Source organism: Camelus bactrianus, chromosome 21 (genome assembly GCF_048773025.1).
Source record: "Camelus bactrianus isolate YW-2024 breed Bactrian camel chromosome 21, ASM4877302v1, whole genome shotgun sequence".
Taxonomy (NCBI): domain Eukaryota; kingdom Metazoa; phylum Chordata; class Mammalia; order Artiodactyla; family Camelidae; genus Camelus; species Camelus bactrianus.
In genome coordinates, this window is record NC_133559.1 from 20,591,592 (window position 1) to 20,612,586 (window position 20,995).

The 20,995-nt window shown below is 40.0% G+C and overlaps 1 protein-coding gene and 1 long non-coding RNA gene across 13 annotated transcripts in view; one reads left to right on the forward strand and one right to left on the reverse strand.

Annotated features, from left to right (window-relative positions):
• LOC105070279 (uncharacterized) overlaps window positions 1-20,995 on the forward strand; it is a 309,633-nt gene that overhangs the window by 220,432 nt on the left and 68,206 nt on the right. For 5 of the 7 annotated variants that reach the window (XR_012501382.1, XR_012501385.1, XR_012501381.1 and 2 more), the window contains 2 exons: window positions 5,373-5,606; window positions 7,968-8,078. The exons of 1 other annotated variant lie outside the window; for it this stretch is intronic. This is a non-coding gene — a long non-coding RNA (uncharacterized LOC105070279). Of the gene's footprint in view, window positions 1-5,372; window positions 5,607-5,662; window positions 5,802-7,967; window positions 8,079-20,995 lie in introns of those variants that run through there. One more of the 7 variants, XR_012501387.1, reaches the window with a different exon arrangement.
• TNFSF18 (TNF superfamily member 18) overlaps window positions 6,280-20,995 on the reverse strand; it is a 61,350-nt gene continuing 46,634 nt past the window's right edge. For 2 of the 6 annotated variants that reach the window (XM_074349811.1, XM_010956641.3), the window contains 3 exons: window positions 16,223-16,399; window positions 10,793-10,823; window positions 6,280-8,740 (listed from right to left, as the gene is read on the reverse strand). In XM_074349811.1, coding sequence (XP_074205912.1) covers window positions 8,394-8,740; window positions 10,793-10,823; window positions 16,223-16,399 — 555 coding nt within the window. In that variant the 3' untranslated portion in view covers window positions 6,280-8,393. The other 4 variants (XM_045517811.2, XM_010956650.3, XM_045517815.2 and 1 more) reach the window with 4 other exon arrangements.

A 20,995-nucleotide genomic window follows, 5' to 3' on the forward strand; every position in this document is an offset into this window, starting at 1 on the left:
TTATATAATGTCCTTTGTCTCTTTTAACAGTCTTTATTTTAAAGTCTATTTTGTCTGATATAAGTATTGCTACTCTAGCTTTCTTTTGGTTTTGTTTGCATGGAATATCTTTTTCCATCCTCTCACTTCCAGTTGTATATGTCTCTAGATCTGAAGTAGTCTCCTGTAGGCAGCATATATATGGATCTTGTTTTTGTATCCATTCAGCCAGTCTGTGTCTTTTGGTTGGAGCATTTAGGCTGTTTACAATTCAGGTAATTACTGATAGATATGCTCTTATTGCCATCTGTTAATTGTTTTGGATATGTTTTTGTAGGTCTTTTTTTCCCTTTATTGTTCTCTTGTGTTTTAATGACTATTTTTAGTGTTATGTTTGGGTTCCTTTTTCCATGTGTATATCTATTATAGGAAAATAAGATGTTTTTTAAACATTTTGAAAAGACAGCTTAGAAAGTTGGTGGACCTCACCTTGTTGAAAGGAAAGAGATCCATTTACACTAATTCAAGGAGAAAAAGTGGTTTGCTAGAATGATTTACAAGACCTAGAATAGGAACCGAAATTATGTCAGAAACTGAAACATCTCTGGGCATTTACTGTTTTCAACTTTTTCATTCCAAAAAGTTGTGTGGTCTCTCCCTCCCTCTCTCCTGTTCGTATGGCAGCACCTGCTTTTCCCTTACATTAGCTCTATTCTTCTGGCCTGTCAGCCGCTCTATGACATTAACTTCTCCACTGCTAAATCGTACTTTGTCCTTGTCTGCTTTAGATCAAGTTCCTAAGTAAGGGTGTTGGACTTGTCTGGCTCATTTTATTGCACAAGGCTTGCTCATAGCATGGGTCTTCAGCACCCTGCTGAGAAGAGGGCACCCTGATCAACCAACATTAACGCCTAGTCTGCTTACCAGATCGATGTATTTCTCTCCCTTTGCCCTGAAATTAGCCACTCTCTCCCACTCCACAGCCCATTTTTCTTCACAAACAAGTTTCTATAGAAAGTAGTATAATGTATTGTTTCACATTCCATTGACTTCTCATCTGGCACAATACTTCCAATTTGCTTCTCTGTCCTTGAAATCTCGATTTATGCCACTGAAGATGATCTTGCTGATCTCACCAACAATAACCTACCAGCAAAGTCCAACGAGCAACTTTCAATCCCCATAGTAATTGACTTCTTGGAGCCTCTATTTCTATAAACCCGCTCTCTTCCAGTTGACTTTGTCTCTGGACTCCTTTGCCATGCCTGTCTTCAAACGCTGCTGCTCCCCAGGTCTGTCATTTGCTCCCTGTCTATGGTGACTTTTTTTCATGTCAGTGACTTTTTACCATAAAGACCATTTATTGACTTTCAAATATTCATGCCATCTCATGTGACTCCTGAGTTCCAACTCCATCCTAGTAATGCCCACTTGCATATTCTACAAGTACTTAAAGCACACATTTATAAAACAGCCCATTATCTCATCCACCCCGAACTTTCTCTAGTTCCTCCTTCATATCCCCTAAAATGAAAATATCCTAGAAGGTCTTTCCTCCTTTTTTATTCCTCACCTTAATCGCAACTCTGATTTCGGTTGGTAGAAATAATCTAGCTGAGTGGGAAAAACAATGTAAGGGATTTTGTCATAAAGTGGCAGTGACTCTTACAGAATTCAAGGATAAGAACATAGCTGGGCTTTATGGGTCGAGAGCAGTTCAGTGGAGTTTCTTTCCATCTTTTATTTATACTTCTCTCTGCATATCCTTTTCATTCTCTGTCTCAGCTGGATTGGCTTTCTCTGATTCTCACTCCACTCTACAGGAGGAACATAGCCCCTAGCTTCCAAATTTTTATATTCTCCAGTCAAGAGCTCATCCCAGAGCAGTTAATTCTGGACAAGTTAATGCTGGCTAAGAGCGTGGGCTTACGGGGTGAAAACAAGGCCCCTGAAACCCACCCCTGTGGATGAGGAAGTCTGATAAGGATATCCTTATGAGCTTGGCAGAAACCCCAGTGCTCTCTCCTCCAGTCACCGAAGTCTGATAAGTCTATGTCTTAAGTTTTTTCTCAGTCTACTCCTTGTTCCGGTGCCCTTGTCCTTGTTCGGGCTTGCCTTCATCTCTCACATTAGAGTAATTATCATCTGCACAGTCCTCTGATCATTTATTTATGTACCTGTTTCTTGGCTAAACTCTAAACTGCTTGAAGACAGGCATTGTATCTTTTCATTTTGTTTCACCTCTGGTACCTAGGGTAGTTTCTGAGATACAGCTGGCCCCAGGAAATATTTGTTCCCTGAATAAAAGGTGTATTTTTTTAGGCCATTATTCATTTGGATCCTCTACCTTACCACCCTGGCTTGGATTCCATGCCTGCCAATAACCTTCTGGTCTGGCTATAATTTGAATTTCCATACAGTGCTTCCTTCAGAGAGAGAATGTACTGACCAATAAACTTCCCCCTTAGTTTAAGTCTCAGTCTTTTATAAGTTTGGTTATGTGACCCCTGAGAGAGGTAAACTCTAAGCTTTGATAAGATTCAGTTTCAGGACCTAGAAACCTGAAGACTGTGATCTAGTCATGGTAATTTTCCCACTCTGAAAAGGAGGCAGTTCACCACCTAAGGCAGTATCCGTAAGTGCCCAGAAGCCAGTTTGTGTTTCCAAAATATTCATTTGGAGTCATTAAAAGATTCAAGGTTCTAGAGAATTATAGTTCCTTTGCAGAGAGAAAATGTGCACATTTCCCAAATCTCACATATTAGTGAAATTTATTGCTGTATAGAAAAGTGTGAGGAAAAATTCCCATAGAGATACGGCTCCAAGTTCATCAGAGGTCAGTTTTCCTGAATGTGCCTGCTGTAAGGATGATAAGTAACATAGTAAACATTGTTCTAAGAACTATTTTTGGAGAAGATACACCTGGGTGTTTCTAATTCAAACATTTAATAAAAAAGGCCAAAGGAACAAGCTTAACTCAAGATTTGGTAAGATAATTACTATGGTAAAGCAAGCTAGTGTGCTCCAGGACACTGCTCCCTAGGAAAACAAGCCTAATGCAACGATGACTTTATGATGGTGGTGGTAGGGGCACAATAGTGAGAGCAGCCACCTTTTTTCAGAGCACTTATTGAGTATGTACTTAGTAAAAAAAAAAAAAAAAAAAAAAAAGGAAAATTCTTAGAGTTTTTAAAAACCTAAAATAGAAGTTAGACTATTTTGAGAGATTGTTTGCAACCTATATATCTTATGTCTTTCTGATTATTCTAACTAAGAACCAGGGTCCCATCTCTTTTGTTCATTCAATGTTTTAAGCACAATTTTAGGGGCTGGTGATACATCTTTGAATAAATAATGTACTTTTACCTTGGGGTTTACCTTTTCTTGAGGAGGAAAGAGAATAAGGTGGATGTTAAACCTGTTAACTTGAAAAATGTCAAAGTTCAAAAACTTAGGAATAAATCTAGCTCTTTAATAAAAATAAAATCAATGCCAGCCACCATTTTATTTTATACTATGCATCAGGAACTCTTCATATGTTAGTTGGTATTTTAAAGTTGTTTTAAAACTTATTCTTTGATTCAGCAAATATTTACTAAGCTCCAACTGTGTATCAGACATTGGATAAACAACAGTAGACAAAACAAATTGAGTCTCAGAAAGGCCAAGAAATTTGTCCAAGATTCAAATAAGCAGTACGTAGCAAAACTGAGATTTGGGGGAAGAAAAAGTGTCTGACTACAAAGGTAGAAGCAGCGTAACCAGTTATGAAGCTACTGAAATAATAAGAGTCATAGCCGAAAAGAGGTCAGGTTTTCTTTAAAGTAAAGATGATATGATTTCCTAACAGATTTAGATAGGAAGAAATAATGACTCAGTGCTTTGTCCTTGGCTCATGCAATATGTTTGAAAAGCTCTGTGTATGGAGGCTCTGTGTCTTGGAGTGGTAGTATTTAGAACTTTACAGAATTCAACACAATTTGGTTGAGCTAACAGAAACCAGTACACTCAAGTAAAATGAATGGAAGAGTCTGCATTTTGCTGTCTCAAGCATTCTTTATGGATCTGTACAGAGTCTGCTTAGAGCTCAGTACTGTCTGCTTTTTAAAAATTGGATTAAAAAACTCATGTTTCTAATTCTTCTTGACTATCAAGGAATTAAAAGCAATGTTTTATGTTCACTTCTAACAATTTTCTTAAGTCTAACTTCTCTGAACAATTTTCCTCTTCAACTGCCTTTTTGTTAAGCTCTTACTTTATTGCTCCTGGGATGATGGCTTGGGGCATTCTGTATTTCTGCACTTTGGTGTATGTCTCTCAGATATCTTTCAGACACATGAAAGTATAACTGGATGTCAAAGTGGGGCTCTTCCTCAGTTTCAGCTCAGACATAATATGACTGACACCTGGATAACAGTGAGAGATAATTGCTGCTGCCAATATGCAGAATTTTCAAAAAGAATGAAGCTAAGCTCCCCTTGCCACTTTAGCCAGATCAAGGATACAAAATGAGGCCGGTGTGTTGAGGAGAGATTGTGATAACACTTATAAAGGGAGGGCTGTAAGAATGGCTGTCATCACAAAGAGCACAAATAACAAATGTTGGCAAGGATGTAGAGAAAAAGGACTGTATACTGTTGGTGGGAATGTAAGTTGGCGTGGTCACTAGGGAGGAACACTATGGAGTTTCCTTTAAAAACCTAAAAATAGAGTTGCCATGTGATCTGGCAATCCCACTCCTGGGTATATATCCAAAGAAACAAAAACACTAATTCAAAAAGATATATGCACTGCGATGTTCGCAGCAGTACTATTTACAATAACCAAGATACGGAAGCAACCCAAGTGTCCGTTGACAGATGAATGGATAAAGAAAGTGTGGTTTTTATATATAATAGAATATTACTCAGGCATTAAGAAGAGTGGAATTCTGTCATTTGCAACAACATAGACCTAGAAGGTATTATGCCTAGTGAAATAAGTCAGAACGAGAAAGACAAATATTGTGTGTTATCACTTACATGTGGAACTTAAAAAATCTAACAAAACAGAAATAGATTCAGATAGAGAACAAACCATTGGTTACCAATTGGAAGAGGGAAGGGAAGAGAGGGGCAAGATAGGGGTAGGGGATTAAGAGGTACAAACTACTGTGTATAAAATGAATAAGCTACAAGAATATATTGTACAGCACAGGAAATACAGCCAACATTTTATAATAACTTTAAATGGGGTATAATTTATAAAAATTTTGAATCACTGTTGTACACCTGAAACTAATATTATAAATCAGCTATACCTCAATAAAAAATCTTCAAAAAAAATAAAGAATGAAATAAAATTAAATAGAGCACACTGGCCATGCAGTGAGTACTCACCCCCTTCCTTTGCAGGAGGGATGCAGAGAAATGGAACTTTCTCACCTCAAGCCTGGTAGGAGGACTTCAAGGGAATCCCTGCAGAGCTTGGAGATTTATTTCTTGTGATCAGAAGCCAAAGCCTGGGACCCGACTCCCACCTGAGAAAGCTAAAGCTGACAGTGGACTAGAGTCTGACCCAACCCAGGAAATCTGTCAGGAAGAGAAAGGCCAACTCCTTGACGGTAGATGGAATTTTGCTACATTTAGGTGAGCTCATACTCTGAGTCTTTAAGGACAAGGCATGTGTACAAGATTCCTGTGGAGAGATGTGGCACTCACAGGAGAGTTATGAGCAGTAGAGTGATGCTGCCAGGGTCACAGGTGACCCCGAAATAGAGATGCATCCTCCCAGGTCAAGGAAAGTGTGCGTGCCAAAGCATTACTTACAACTTCTATTTGAAGGTAAGACCCCTAATCTGTAAGTCAGCTGGGTTTTTGCTTCTCATTCTAGTGAAAAAACGTTCTTACACCCCCAACAGTGAAATTGCTTCCTTGAGAAAGAGAACCCAAAGGCAGGCATTTCATCTACAAGATGCACAGACATACTTCATCTAAGGAGTTAGTCAATCTGCTCCATCAAATGCACAAGACTGGTGTCAATTAACTGCTATCTTCAAAAGTGGAGGCTTAACACATTCTAGGTCAGCTTGATGGGGCAAAATGGAAGGTGAAAAACAATTTGTATGCAAAGGATTGGTGATGGCTTTGATAGTGAAAGTGGGTGGGGTGGAGTTGAGGAGGTAGATGGAAGGCAGTGAAACTGACTAACCCCTCAGAAACTGGAACAGCCGTAATCAAAGGCTAGGATTACTCTGATGCACTCTCATGTTCTCTAGATCATTAACTCTAGTCTGATAACCTACAGTCAAGTCAGCTATAGTCCATTTACCATCATATATTTTATTATAGGTTTAAACAACTATTTGAAGAAACAAGGAACAGTATACTTTGAAAACAAAGCCTGAAATTACAACACTAGGGAGATTCAAAGGTCCTTTGTTTATACCTTTCTCCCTGGTTGCAGCTGTAGGAACTTCCACTTGCCCTGAGAAATCATTAATATGCGAGACTTTTGCTGGGAGTATGATAGCTTCACTTTTCTTCACTTTTTCCCTTGACTGCCTCAATCTTAGGAACGAGGCAGCAGAGGGGAGTCGTTAAGGAGAGTTTTACAAACAGTGGTGTGCTGGTGAATGGCTTTCCAAAAAAAGTCCTGATTTGTAGCATTTGCCGATTCCCATGGTATAAATCGTCCCACTGTGGCCAATTTCAAGGATGACTGTATTTAATAACTAGATTGTGCAATTTCTGAAAATTGCACAGTCAGCTCATGAGCTAGTGCTAGCCCACTCCAGCACACTGCTGCGTTCAACTCAACACCAAGCAATGCCATCAAGTTACTATAAAAGCATGTGGTATAACTTTAATTTCCTGAGACTATATAAATGCAGGAGGAACAAGGCATCCAAGTCTTTGGTCCTACAGCTACTCAGCAGGTGTCCAAAAAAAAGACTTCCTAAGAAACATCTTGGGCTCAGGCTTAATCTGCTTCCAAGCAGTTTTTGCTGCACACAAGATAGATATTTTTAAATTACCTTTACATAGTGATACTGAATTAACAATGTAGCTTTTTACAAATATCCATAAATATTTTAAATTGGCTTATCACATAATTATATACCTTTCAACAAGAACCCGTAAGTAGCTAATTAATTTAGCAGAGTCCAAAACTTTAGCAGACTGTCATTGAATTGAGTGCCATTTGCTATTTTTAGAAGTTAACACATTTGACCAAGACAGGCTCTTCCAAGTGAGGAAGGGGATTGGGTTAAAGCAAGTCCTGAACATCCTGTGCTCCCTGCTCCAGGCAAAGGCAGCAAAGTTTGTTCTACCTTCCTTGGGCTGAAAGAGAGTACACCTCCTGGAAAACTGAATTTACTAAACCTCATAGACTTATGTTAGCAGAAATACTAACCCTAAAGCTAAGACGGTGAGATACAGTGGGAAGCCGACTGACCCTGTTAATCACTAGTTCTGTGGGCTTAAGCAGGTTACCTATGCTCCATCTGTCTCTGTATTCTCATCGTTAAAATTGTGCCAAAGATACCTACCCCATTAACTTCATAGCATTGCCGTACCTTCATAGAGTTCCCACGTGCTAGATACATGAAAGCACTTTGCAAACTGCAAAGCCAGCTAAAAGTATGAAATCATTAATATGACATACACTACAGTACTGGTAACACCAACTTCTGGGGTTAAATCTTATGATTACCCTTTCTCTGCCACTGACAATGTTTAGACACGTACACAAACAAGTTCTCTTGAAGCCCTAGGTGAAGGTGCAGGAGGACCCCTTTGACTGGCTGGTTTGACACAGCGCCCTGCATCCTGAGTATGATGAACTCAAGGGAAGTTCCCAAATAAAGTGCGTTCCATTCCAGTGCCACCTGTCCCTCTGTCCCAATGGTTCTCAAAAGTGTTCTCTATTCCTCGAATGCCATCGGATCTCAAATAGGGCATTGTTGGCATATCTGTGGCCACTCCTCCAGTCTGACTTCTTTTTAGGAGGAGAGTCTCAAAAGATGGGAATACGGGAGGAAGGAAGTGAAGCAGTCCACAGCCCAAGAATATGAGAACAAGGCCAGGCCACTGCCCTGGATCTTTTTTGCATACCAGGTAAGGCTCCCATGGGAATAAGACTTCATTTTTCCACCCAGGGATTCAAGGATTAGATAAAGACACTTTAAGATTCTGTCCTCTAGCCACGAGTGTCTTGGCTGACCCAATGTCAGGGGTAACCAGATGTCTTTGGCCTTCCTCTGACTCTCATTCAGATAAGTATGAGAACTGAAAATTCTCATGCTGTGGAGTTGGTGTTTGTGTTGATTTATATACCCAGATGAACTGCAGGCATTGAAAATCTGCCTCCTCCATCCTACCCACTGGCATCCCTGCTTGTGCTGAAGAGGAGGAGGAGGCCAAGTCGAGTCTCTAGGAGATGAATTGGGGATTTGCTAGCAAGAAGATCCCCAAGTATGTATTATTTTTTAGAACCTGATGCTCTTCGTTGAATATCAAGTCTATTGCATCTCCAGCATGGAATTCATAAGCCCCTCCTATGTTCTGGACTGTGGTGCTGTTCGTGAGAGCTTGTATGGTGTCTCCATTCCTCCGTAGCAGCACCTCAAAAGGAGCGCGCCCCTTGTAGGCCGTATTGGGAGCCACTTGGCCATAAATTAAATACAAGCCATTCTGAAGTATCTTCAGCCTCCAGTCAGCTGTCTTATTCACGCAAGAAGGCTCAGGAGAGGCCATTTGCCATTTTGAAGGTAACGGTCCTGTAAGACATTTACAAGAGAGACAGAGAAAAAGGAAAACAGTTATTTGTTTCATCCTCTTCCTGATTATAGTTCTTTCCCAATTACAAGCTGTTTCTTTACCTGGTATATACTAGTTTTCTCCAATCACAATTTTAATATTTTAAGTAATCTATCTACTCCTTGTTTTTGAGAAATCGCAAATCCTAAGTGTCTCTCTTGCTTGGGAAGCTCTAAGGAAGTAAATTTGGAATAGAAAAATGGTTAAGTTTCAGGTGACACTGCATCTCTTGTCAGTCACCATCAGTGAAAGGAAAGAAAGGCGGGAGGAAGAGAGGACTCACAACAGGATGGTGATGGCCAACGCTGGCAGTCCAGGATGCACACTCATATTTCTCCTTTTAAATACTACCTACTATGTTATCACTATCAATGAGACCTTCCTCACCCATCGGTATAGAGTAGCGCTCTCTTGCTACTCTTTTACCTTTATATCCTGTTCTAGTTTTGTTCATAGAAGGTGTTACCGTCTAGCATGTTATAAATTAAGTTGTGCATTTGTTTATTGTCTACCTTATTCCCACTTGAACATAACATCCTTGAGGACAAGTACTTCTCTGTTTTATCCACTGCCATATCATCAGCACCAAAAAGAATTCCTGGTACCTTGTGAGTGCTCAATTAACACTTCTTGATTGAATGATACATTCCTGTCCCTGAATTAGGTGCATTGTGTCCAAATTATGGTGATTGTCATCAACTTATGGGTATGTATCAGTCAAGATCCACTTGGGGTATGAGTATACAAACTCTCCAAAAAGTCTGGAGGGTTTGGTAAATTATTGGGTTTATAAATGGAAATTATTTGTTTAGATGTAAGTATCCCAATTTACTGCAGTCACGGGATAGGGAAAGGGTCAAGACTTGTTTATTTTTATGGGTATATATGGAATTTACATGTTTTCCTAACGTTAATACTTTTTACACAGAAGTGTGATTTCAGAGCTCCAGGAAGTACTTTTACCACCCAAAATACTTGTTCGGCCTATTCTCTAATTCTCCATTTTTGTTATAGGAGCAAAAGCCTTTATCAATCACATAATTAGAAAGAAACCTTATATCATGACTGATACGGGGCTCTGAAGGAGAAAACAGGAGAAGTCATTACAGCAAGAAGCGAAGTCTCCCTTTATTTCCAGTGAGTCCAGAGCCCAGTAACTTTTTTCCTGCTTGACCTGTACTAGACACTAGGCAAGTTACAAGGAAGAAGTGTCACTGGTCCTCATATTTAATTCAGTAATGGAGGCCACTTAAAGACCATCTTGGCATCACTTGAGATTCTCAGCTTTTAACACAGCACGAGAGAATTTCAAGCATATCATGAGTTTCACTCCATTCACTAGAAAAACAAAAGCAAATCACAAGTAAAAAGAGATGCCCTACCTCCCACAAGCCAAGGAAGCCTGGCTGTTTGAGTTGCAGAGGAAAACAAGAGTGGCAATTAACTCTAGAAGCAGTCTGCTCTCAGATGGAAATGGGTGTTTGACCTCAAACCAATGAACAATCCAAAATGTATATATGCTAAGAAATACCCTAAAAGCTCAGTGCAACTGTGAACTCTATAGTGTGTTTTCTAAGCCAATACCAGGTCACTATAAGGGAAAGTGGCTCTGGAGCTAAGAGGGGAGGAGAAAGGAGCAGAGGGAGGGGCTATTCCCCTAACTCTCCCTCCTCTTCTATATACATTTGGAAACAAAAAACGGCACCTCACACTCACTCTACTGGACGTGAGCGATATGTGGAACATGAGAAGGACTTTGAGTCTCTCAGAGGGAAAGGTGGTAGAAATCTGAGGCTTGTGCTTATTAAAACAATTAAAAGTAGATTCCCGGATTTCAGATTCCCAGGCCTGTAAGAGTGCTGTGCATTCTGCCCAGAGGTGTAACTGGGTGCGGTCTTACCAGGGCGTGGGCGAAGGGACAAAATAGAATGCAGTGCTTCTGGACAACACTGAAGCTTGCATTTTGCATCAAATACTAAGTAAAAAGGAGACATGTGAGACAGGTTACTCACCAAACTTCGCTACACAGGGCTCGTTGGCAGTCTGTAGAGGGAAGAAAAACAAGAACTGGTCAGGATGATAGTGTCACAACTTTAACTGATTAACTGATACTAATTTAGAGCCTCTGATTCCTGAAGCAAACTTCTCTTGCCTAGCCACATAAAAAACCTCCCTCCACCTTGGTTTGGGTTTCTCAGCTTTCCTTCATAGATGGCTGGCTCCTTCCTTTGCCTCTCATTACACAGCTCCTCTTCTCAGTCTTCTAGGAAAAAGTTAAGATCTCATTCCATCCACTTAACCTCTGACCACAGGATAATTATTTGTTCTTGGACTCTCCTCCTCTTGGGCTATAGAAATTCTCTATACAGTCATCTCTGCACCCCGGTGACTGCACAAGGAATCCACTGGCATGTGAAAGTAAATAGTAAAACTTATGTTTATCTTTATTTTAAATAAGAAATTAATCTACAGAAATATTTACATCTCAGATTGATAAAACCACCATTATTTTATGTTCAGATAATTATGCATCATAGATATAGTAACATGCTTTGAGGAGACCTCTGTTTCAAACTGTTGCAATGTAACAGTTTACATGCTACAAGAAGCCTTCAGTGTGGTTAATTTTATAAATATAGATATTTAAATACTAAAGGCTTTAAAATACTTAGTAGTAGTATAAGGTATAGCCATAAATAAGTTTTGTACCCTGTAAAGTTCATTTGTTTCCTTGTGGCAAAGTGCTTATGAGACTTTGCACTTAACCATGATGCAACTTTTTCGTTTATAGGATTTCTCTGGCTGCTATGTTAGGAATAAATTAAAGGCTGACAAGAGCAAAAGCAGTGAGGCCAGCTAAGAGATGGGTATAATCCCCTAGGCAAGAAAGCATGGCCTCTGACCAAGGTGCTAGCAATAGAGATAAGTGATTGGAAAGTGAGCCAACAGGAGTTCCTGACAAGGATCTGAGATGAGAAAATGAGAAGAGACAAAAATGACACCAAGGTTTGGGGCATGATCTAAAGAGAAGGATGAACTGTTCATCACTGAAATGAATGAGATTTAAGAGGAGTAAACTGGGGGAAATGAATCATGAGTTCATTCTTGGACATGTCAAGTTTGTGATGCTCATTAGACAGCCAGGTAGGTGTGTCAAGTAGACCGCGGGACCTGTAAGGATGGAATTTAAGGGGTTCTGATAATATAAATTTATGTTAAATTCTATATGTGCTTTAAGATTTGAGACTGTGTAAGATCATAGGTCAGTGGGTATAGACAGAAAGGAGTAGTGGGACACTGCAATGTTCAGAGGACAGGGAATAAGAAAGAGCCTGCAAAGGAGACTTAGGAAAGCTCTTCTCAGTCTTCTAGGAAAAAGTTAAGATCTCATTCCATCCACTTTTCAGTAAGGAAACCTGGAGAAGGAAGTATTTCAGACAATATTAATTTTTAAAAAGACCTTTGCACTATTGGACGACAGACTGACAATTTACTGTCTTAACGTGGTAAGCACACTCAAAGATGCGCTCTTCCATTTTGATCTATTTTTTTTGTGAGGTAACTTTTCAGCTATGACAGTCAAAACCATGAATCAAGGAAAATTAACCTAGAATATATAGCTCTCAAATTATTGTATTACCAAGTGTTAAACTACGATTAAGAAAATAAAAACACATTTATCAAATTACTAAAATATTTCAGTTATTTTCAGAATGCTTACATATTAACATGCTATGTAAAATACAGTATTTCGGTAAAAGCAAAATGGCTTTGCACTGTGAATAAACTAAGTATTACTTGATTCATCCTTATAAATTTCTATTTTTTGTAATCTTTTTAATATATACAATTAGCTTGTATATAACTTGTAATAAATTAGCATACATAGTGGGATTGACCTCAAAAACATTTTGTTGGTAGAGAGGTGCAATCAGAAAGTTTGGAAGTCACTATGCTAGGAGATAAATGACTGGATTCCTACAATTGCTTTTACTCCTGCAATTATTTCATCCTCATTTTGGGGTATCTTAGAAGAATTGTTGAAATTCAATTTAGTTTAACCAATGACAGGCATGTGATAGGGACTCCCTTAACTTCAATTTCCTAATTTATAAAATGGAGGAAATAACAGCACCTTAGCCCAGTGAAGTAAGGGATGGTTTAAATGAGGTAAGTCTTATGAAGGACTTTGCCCAGATATTCTGTCTGGTCCTGCTTATTACGTGTTAACGGTTTTGATAATGCTCATTATAAAGAAGAATTAAACTTTAAGCACCTACATTGCCAACATTATGCTAGCATCGTAAGCAAGAGAAACAAATATATTTATTATGGTCCTTGCCTCTTAAGAAGTTCATAAACTTTCTAGAAAGACATGACTACACACCTGAAGCAACTGGGTAACAATCTAAATACAAGTGAATGCCAAAACAGGTGCCATAGGTAACATTTATGCTATCTATTCTCATATATGAAGTGTGTGCAGAAACCTGAGGCCACAGACAGACTAATTGCCAGAGACAGAAATCCTGGATCCTGTGCTAGGGGCTGCTTTAATGTCTACTCAGAGCTTACAGAAACCCAGAAACCACCCTTCTAATATTCTGTAATTACTGCCACAAATGAAAATCTGTTTAATCACAAAAATCATCTGTTTGGCAGTGAGGCATAGTCTTTGGTTGAGAAAGTGAAACAGATAAGCAAGGAGTACCCATTTTGTTAAACGTCTTTTTCAAATTTATTCTCATTGTAATGTCATTCATAGTACTGGTGTAAATACTCATCACTACTATCTACTGAGAGTCTGTTACGGGTCAGGCACTGTACTATCTCATCAGCCCTTACCACAACTCCGCGAGATAAGCGGCACACTCACTTACACACGAGGAAATAAGCATGAGAAGGATTACGTCACCAGCCCAAGGCCGTGCAGCTGCTGCAAGGCCAGGCTAAGATCCAAACAGAGCCGGTCTGACTCAAGTCCCACCCCTACCCCTCTGTGGAGCAGTCTGTATTTCTAATCCTGGTAATGTTTGGAAGGTGCAAATATCCACTTATAAAGAAACAGGGGACTCTAAGTTGACTTTAGTTCCTTTTTGCTTAGAAAGATCAGCTGCTCTTCTAACCCTACTTTGATTGAAGCCCGGATTTATATAGTTGGGTTAATAATTCATAATTATTTCTCCAAACCAATTCCAATCAGATCAACATTTGGAAATAGAACCTACTCTCCTTTTAAATACAACTTTCCCTTTTGAAAGTATCCTTCATTCCACTAAAACAGAGGACTCTCCTGAACATTTGATTTCTTAGAGACAATTTCTGTGCACCTCGGAGTAGTCCAACCCCTTGGGCTCCTAGCACATTCTTTCAGTGAAATGTCTTTGGAAGGAAGAGAGAGGAAAAAGAAAAAAAATTCTCCCAAAGAAATTTGTTGGTTTTGAAGAAGTCAATCTTCATGCCAGTTTTTGAATTAGTGCCCAGATAGGCTAGAAAGTGGAATTTTGTATGTAAGAACTAGAGTGGACAAATGACTCACCATCCACCAGCCACTCAGTCCTCTTTGCCAAAAATACTAATGTGTGGCCAATAGGGAACGGGAGGAACAGGCGAGTGGAGCATGGAATACATGAGCTACTATCACTGCGCTGTCGGCCAAGGCCATTGGCTCTTCCCGTAGGAAATAAGTCTCCATGGCATCCTGTCCAGACAATATCCTGAAAACCTTTCCAACTTTCCCAAATTTGGAACAAACTCTGCAGAACCTTTCACTGAGAAGCTGCATGCCGTCTAGAAGAATCTGGAATCAGAGCTCTAACACAGGGCACTAATCAAGTTCAGTTCCGGCAAGATGTGTCCCCGATGCCTCTGGCAGAATGAACCCTCCTCTTTCCCTTTGTAAGAGCAGCTGTGTGTCCTGGAGAAAGGCATTTCCTTCCTCTCCTCTGCACTGGCTCCCCAATCACATGCAGGAATGGATGACACATAAAACATACCCAGTGTTCTTCAAGGCCATCTGGCTCTAGAACTAAAAGGTAGTTTTTAGAAGGAAAGGCACTTCCAAATGGAAGCTGTTGCTGTTCTCACCCTTCCCCTTCTTCAGAAATCTAAACCCTAAGAATTCCTGAGTTTTGTTGTTTTTTTTTTCCTTTCTCAAAGCTTCACTGCTTCAGAAAGTTCAGAGTTCTGCTTGAGACAATGAGGCTATGATTAGAAGTTCCTCTGTTGCACACCCTTGTGTACAGCTATAAAATACAAATGGGCTACTGTGTAAAAAGTTGGCCAAAGCTATACTTTTCCCAACTAAAAACCAACAACTACAGTGTCTTGACTGCTTCCTTCTGCATCTTTTCCCAATTGCTTTCAAATATCTTATGTGGGAGAACCATATCTTTGAAATGGCCAATTCTCTTAGAAAAATGTTTCTATAGTCATGGATTTCATCCAACAGCCCTTTCTTAGGAACTTACTACCTTATTCTCTGCAATGCTCAGAATCTTTAGATGCACCCAGGAATGGGCTAAATCCTGAATTAAATTAAATCCTAAATGAAGCATTTATTTTCTTTATGGTCAGTGCTGTGTAATCAACAATCAGAAAAAGACTTCTACTGAGAACCTAATGTATCTCCATCCCCTTCACTAGACCCACAACTTGGACTGGAGCTCAGTGGGAAATTCCTGATAAGGATCAGGGGCTGCCCAACTAGGAAAGTGCTTCCTCCTTCCTCCATGAAGCCTTCCCTGATCAACCTAACCCAGAGTCATTGCCCCCTAAAGCATTTATGTTCTCTACTACCCTTACATAAATTATCAATCACTGTATTTTATAGCTAGAAGGAACACTGTAATGAACAAATCCATCTTCCTGCCACCATTATGCAGATGACAAAACTGAGAACCAAAAAGATTAGATGTCTTTCAAATTCATACAGCTAGTTCTTGGGAGACCTAGAACCAGAATCCTGATCTTCCTACTACATCAATGTCATTTCCCTTTTCAAAGATACACTAACCATCTGCCACTTACCTTATTCTGGTTTTCCATTACCTTATTATGTCTTTTCCTCAGTAAGACTATAGCTTGCATCCCATTCCTTGAGGGCAAGCATCCTGTTTTATGCCTTTTTATTCCATCAAGAGGGTTTAGCAGAGCTCCAGAAAGGGAGAAAATACTCCACAGGCATCTGCCAATTGCCTGATTTAATCAAGGGATTCCACCCAACTCAGTTCTGCAGGTAACAGCATTTTCTACTACCTTTCATTTCACCACACTCAAATAAGCCTCAAAAACCACATGCCATGACAAAACTGGAATTACATTTACGTTATCTGTACCCACATGTCTCTCTTTTCCAGTGAGCTCTGGCAATACTAATAATTAGACTTATAAAAGAAAAAAAGGAGTAGAATAAATAGGAATAGGTACTGTTGTCTCCTTACCTTGAGTGGGAGCAAAGTGTAAATGAGTGTACTGAAGGAACAAAGTAGTAGCAAAATGATTGTTGTTGAGTAGAGTAGCCATTGCTTCCAGGATGGTCTCTGTGCTCCTTGAGGACCTGAATGGCTTAGAGGCATATTCTCCATGTGGCTCAAACTCATTCTCTGCAGGAATGGGAGCTGTGGAAAGCAGAAATTCACAAGTGATGAGCACATGATGCAACTAGCCAGTTTTGTGGTAGTATGATAATTAGCAGTGGGTGTAAGAGGCGGGGTTTTCCTTCTGATTCTCGTGTGTTGGAAACGATACTACTAGGCCAAGTGCTGACTTTCATTTGGCACCAGGCCGAGAGCACCAAAAGGAACAGATGGCTAAAAGCCAAGAGAAACAAAACGACATCACAAGGGAAGTTGAGAGGGAAGAAAGTTATTTCCTGAAGCAGGAGGAAGTATGGAAGCATGCAGCATTACAAACTATTTCCAGATTAGAAAATTACTTTTTTTTTTTAAATTGAAGTACCATCAGGTACAATGAAAATTATTTTTGTAGGGAGAAATGAATTTCAAGATGGACTGTCATACTTCAAGTATCATGTATGTGTGAGACAGGAATTTGGGGAGCTACGGAGGCTGGGATGCATGGTTTAGAAATAACAGTTTCATCAATGTCTAAGATGTAAGATGGGTTCATTCTGAGATAGTCTCTAGAAAACACCAAGTGTACTACCAAAATTTAATTTTAAAAAATATGTCAATACAAGAAGCTCAATTCTCTCTTATCTCACCATTTTTAAATTCTGAATACTCAGTGCTGGGCGTCAAGTAGAAATAAAGTTAACAGACAAAAGGATATTTTCTTGCACCCTGTCCTCTGGTCTGAGCTCACACTCTATTCCAAAAAACATGAGTTTTCTTCCTGGCACCAAAAATGCTGATTTCCTACAAAACTGAGGAAATCTCTGGTTCTCTGTACCTCAGTCTTTCCATCTGTTAAATGGAATGCCTACTCTTTTTTTTTTGATCATGTGTTAGAAGGAACATGGACTTTTAAATCAGACAGAACTGAGAGGGAGGCCTCGTGCTGCACAGCCCTCATCTGCTCCGCGGTCTTCGGCATGTTACTTGACTTCTCTGTTTCCTTGGTTGTAAAATGGAGGAAATGTCCACTTCTTAAGGTTTTTTTGAGAATGAAATAAATGTGAAAGACTTGGCTCATAAGAAGTGTTCCGTAAGCATTTCTCTCTTCTCTACCGTCCTTAGAGATGTTGTGAAGACTGAATTATGAAATCCTAGAAAAGAATAATTATTTAAAAATATTTACCATGAGGTATAATTCAGCTGAAGTTCATTTAAATAAAAGGGGATAAAATGAAAGTATTTTGAAGAAAAAAATTTTTACTCTAAGAGAATCAACTTTTTTTTTTTAATTAGGAAAAAAGCCTAGAGGCTTAACATCCTCATTTATGAAAGAGGATGCTAAGGATAACAGAGGTTGAGAAGTGTTTCACGCCAATAGCTGGGTGACGGTGGGGTGGGAGCCTGAGCCCAGGGATGCCCTTTGTAACCCAATCATCATTTCTTAGAACCACACTATCTGCAGCAATATTTCTCAATGAGTCTTCGAATTTTAACTTGGCCCTATTTTATTTACCTTGATCAATAAAGTATCCCTGAAGAAAAGAGTCACCGAGTCACATAGGAATAATTTTTCAACACAACAGTGTTTCTGGGGCTCTGTCCTAGATGCTATGATGCAGGAGTGAGTAATAAACTGACTCCAGAAGAGCGATGCTCTGGCCCTGCAGCTTTCCCTTGTATCGTGTCTGAAATGCATGTGCACCAGCACAGAATTTAAAACTGACCACTGAAAAGGCACACTATCTCCCTCCTGCTTCTCTGACTTGTTCTTTCTCCTGATTTTTCTCCAACTTTTAAATGGAATTGCCTCTGCTTACTCACTTCAGTAAGTACTTAAATGAGGAACTATTCCAAATAAGATCCAGTTCCTCCTTCTGCCCTTAACCAACATTAGGCTCTGGGATATCCTGATTAATTATTTCAATCTTATGAAAGTATCTCTGAAAAGATGCCACGCTTATCTCAAGAAGGATACATTCCAGGGCTTCTTTCCATCAAACATGTTCTGAAATGAAGAGACTACAAGTCAGGACCAGCGGCAGTAGGGAAGACTTCTGAAATTCTGGAGTGATGCGTCATCGCTGGTACCTTTTTGGTATCTCAGATGTGACATCTCAGAAGTTAACAAGAAGTTAATGAACACGAAACCCAAGTGTTTGTATTTACGGCCTGTCATTGGCTCAGATCTTTGGAATGAGAATTTTTTTTCAATTAAGTCCAATTAGCAAATTCATGCCAAACATTGACTAGCAGCCCACTACTCTGCTAACAGCTTTCACGGCTATAAAAAGGAGACACGGCTGTCAAGGAATTTGCCACCCTACTAGATTAAACTCTTACACACAGGGAGGCAGAAGCCCAAACAAACACTAAAAGTCAGAGCCTCAGAAGAGAAAGACCTAAAAGAGCTAAAATAGTTGAGAAGACAGGTTGCATGGAAATGAATTGTCTGAGAAAAGAGGGAACTCTTCCTTGAGAGAATAGTACAAATTGATGAATAAAACTTGAGGTATAAAACATCCCTAAATGTTAGAAATTTTTAAAAGAACTCAGTATGAACAATGACAAAACACCAAACTTTTGGAGGAATCTGCTAGTTCTCAATCAAGAACAGAAAAATGAGGAATTTCAGAAAAACGAGTAAAAGGAAATTTTCTTTCTGTATTTTTCAGATTAAGAAGGCATGGAAGGTAGGCTCAATTAAGCAACTTTAACCGTATTCCTGGTTGTTTTGAATTCAGAACGAATTAGATGTACAGAAGCTTGGTTCTCGTTCAGGTACTGACCACATCACACTGAAATGAACTGGTCAGCACTTACGGTCCCCTTCGCTGTGCACAGTTCCACTTGAACATGAAGCAGCCCTGTGTGGACACCTCCACACGCAAAATGATGAAAGTCACAGGGAGGATGAATCACTTGCCCATCCCAGTGGAACAGGGATGGAGTCCCCACCCGCTGGACTCAAACTCGTACTTCCTCCCCTCTGGATGCTGACGCATGTCGAGTAGCTGCTGTGTAAACAGAGTGGGATGAATATTAAAATCTATGAGAGAGAGTTAGATAGACAACCGATTCCTCCAAAATCCTGTATTTTTCTGGTCTGCACCCCCTCCCCGTCCCATTTGTGCTATTTACCATGCCTTTGTCCTTGTGACAGGGCGGGTATGGTGTAGCATACTCAGTCAGAGACACATTCACTGTGTCAGAACTCAGCGAGGAGCACTACACAGCCGACTTGCCTCCGCTGGGTATCAGGACTCACTGTTGTGACAAATAAGGCCCAAGTGGCTTGGAGGCACACACACACACAGCTGATGGATAGATGATGGAAAATAATCAGAGACAGACACGATACATAACTAGGGTTTTAAACTCAGGATTTTATGAAGGTGACAACAGTATTAAGATGAATAAATGCCTACTCCGTGAAGAGAATTGTGTACATCTCATTATACATAGATCTGTACGTACATGTGTAAATATACATATACGTATTTACATATTATACATTCGATAAATTCTAAAAGATGTATAGAGACATATCAATCTCCAGATCATACTAAGGAACTAATAAAAACTCTAAACAGGGTGGTCAAGGAGATAGTTTGAATTCAAACTGTTTTTCTTCCGTGACCTGAGACCCTTCTGTGCCCCACCATTGCCTTGTTCTGTGCTGGTTTTGCATGTCCACTTTTTTGGAGCCCTTACCAAATTCTTCATTGTTTGTCTACGTTTTACTGACTCAAGCCTTTAAGTAACCAGTCTGTTGACCAATTTCCTGTGCTAGATACCTGCCTTACCACTAATCGTTGAGAAAGGCTGTGTGGGGTTGTAGGTCCCTGTCTAGCCTCAGTCCTCTGTGCGAGTGGCTTGTTGTTTCCCGGGGCGGGGGTGGGGGGTGAGGTGTCCTCTCTAGCCTCACTAGTACTGTGTCAGTATCCTGGCCGTGGGAGGAACATCTTAAGCACCTTTTTGATGGGAAGTATTACTTCCTGCTTGGAATATGGATTGAAAATAGACTTTCCATTGTGCAAACATAGCACACTTCCTATTTAAAACCATTAAACATGACCCTAGAAACCACAATGAAAGATTTGCTGTTAAACCGGATCTTGCCCAATATCAAAAGGATCGCCAGAGAACTATGTATTTCACCTACCAACCTAGCTGAAGTAAGACGGTCTTGCTACTCCCAAGACTGAGCATCGCCCACATCTCCTGGATCTCCGTGGGAAGCCCGGGCAGAGGAGCGATGGGGCGGCATCTTCCCTTTACTCTGCAGCTTGTCTTCCTCCCTGACCAGCTACCACACACAAGCTCCGCCAGTGGAGAGCAGGTGGCACAATCACTGCATTCAACACCCAACTGTGACGTGTGTTCGTAGAGGAATTCAGGAGACACTTTCTCCTCTGTTTTTCCACTTCAGCACTGGCCTTCCACGTTCAATTTAGAGACCCTGGCTCACAGCTAGATTGGTTGGTTTTGGCACTGGGAACCTATGAGGAAAGAAAGGTTTTGGCTTTTTCTGTATGAAATGACTCCAAAATACAACAAAAGGATGTTATTCCCCTGGCTCATTTGGAAACCGTTACTGAATGCCTTCTACGTACCAAGTACAATGTCAGGAACTTAAGT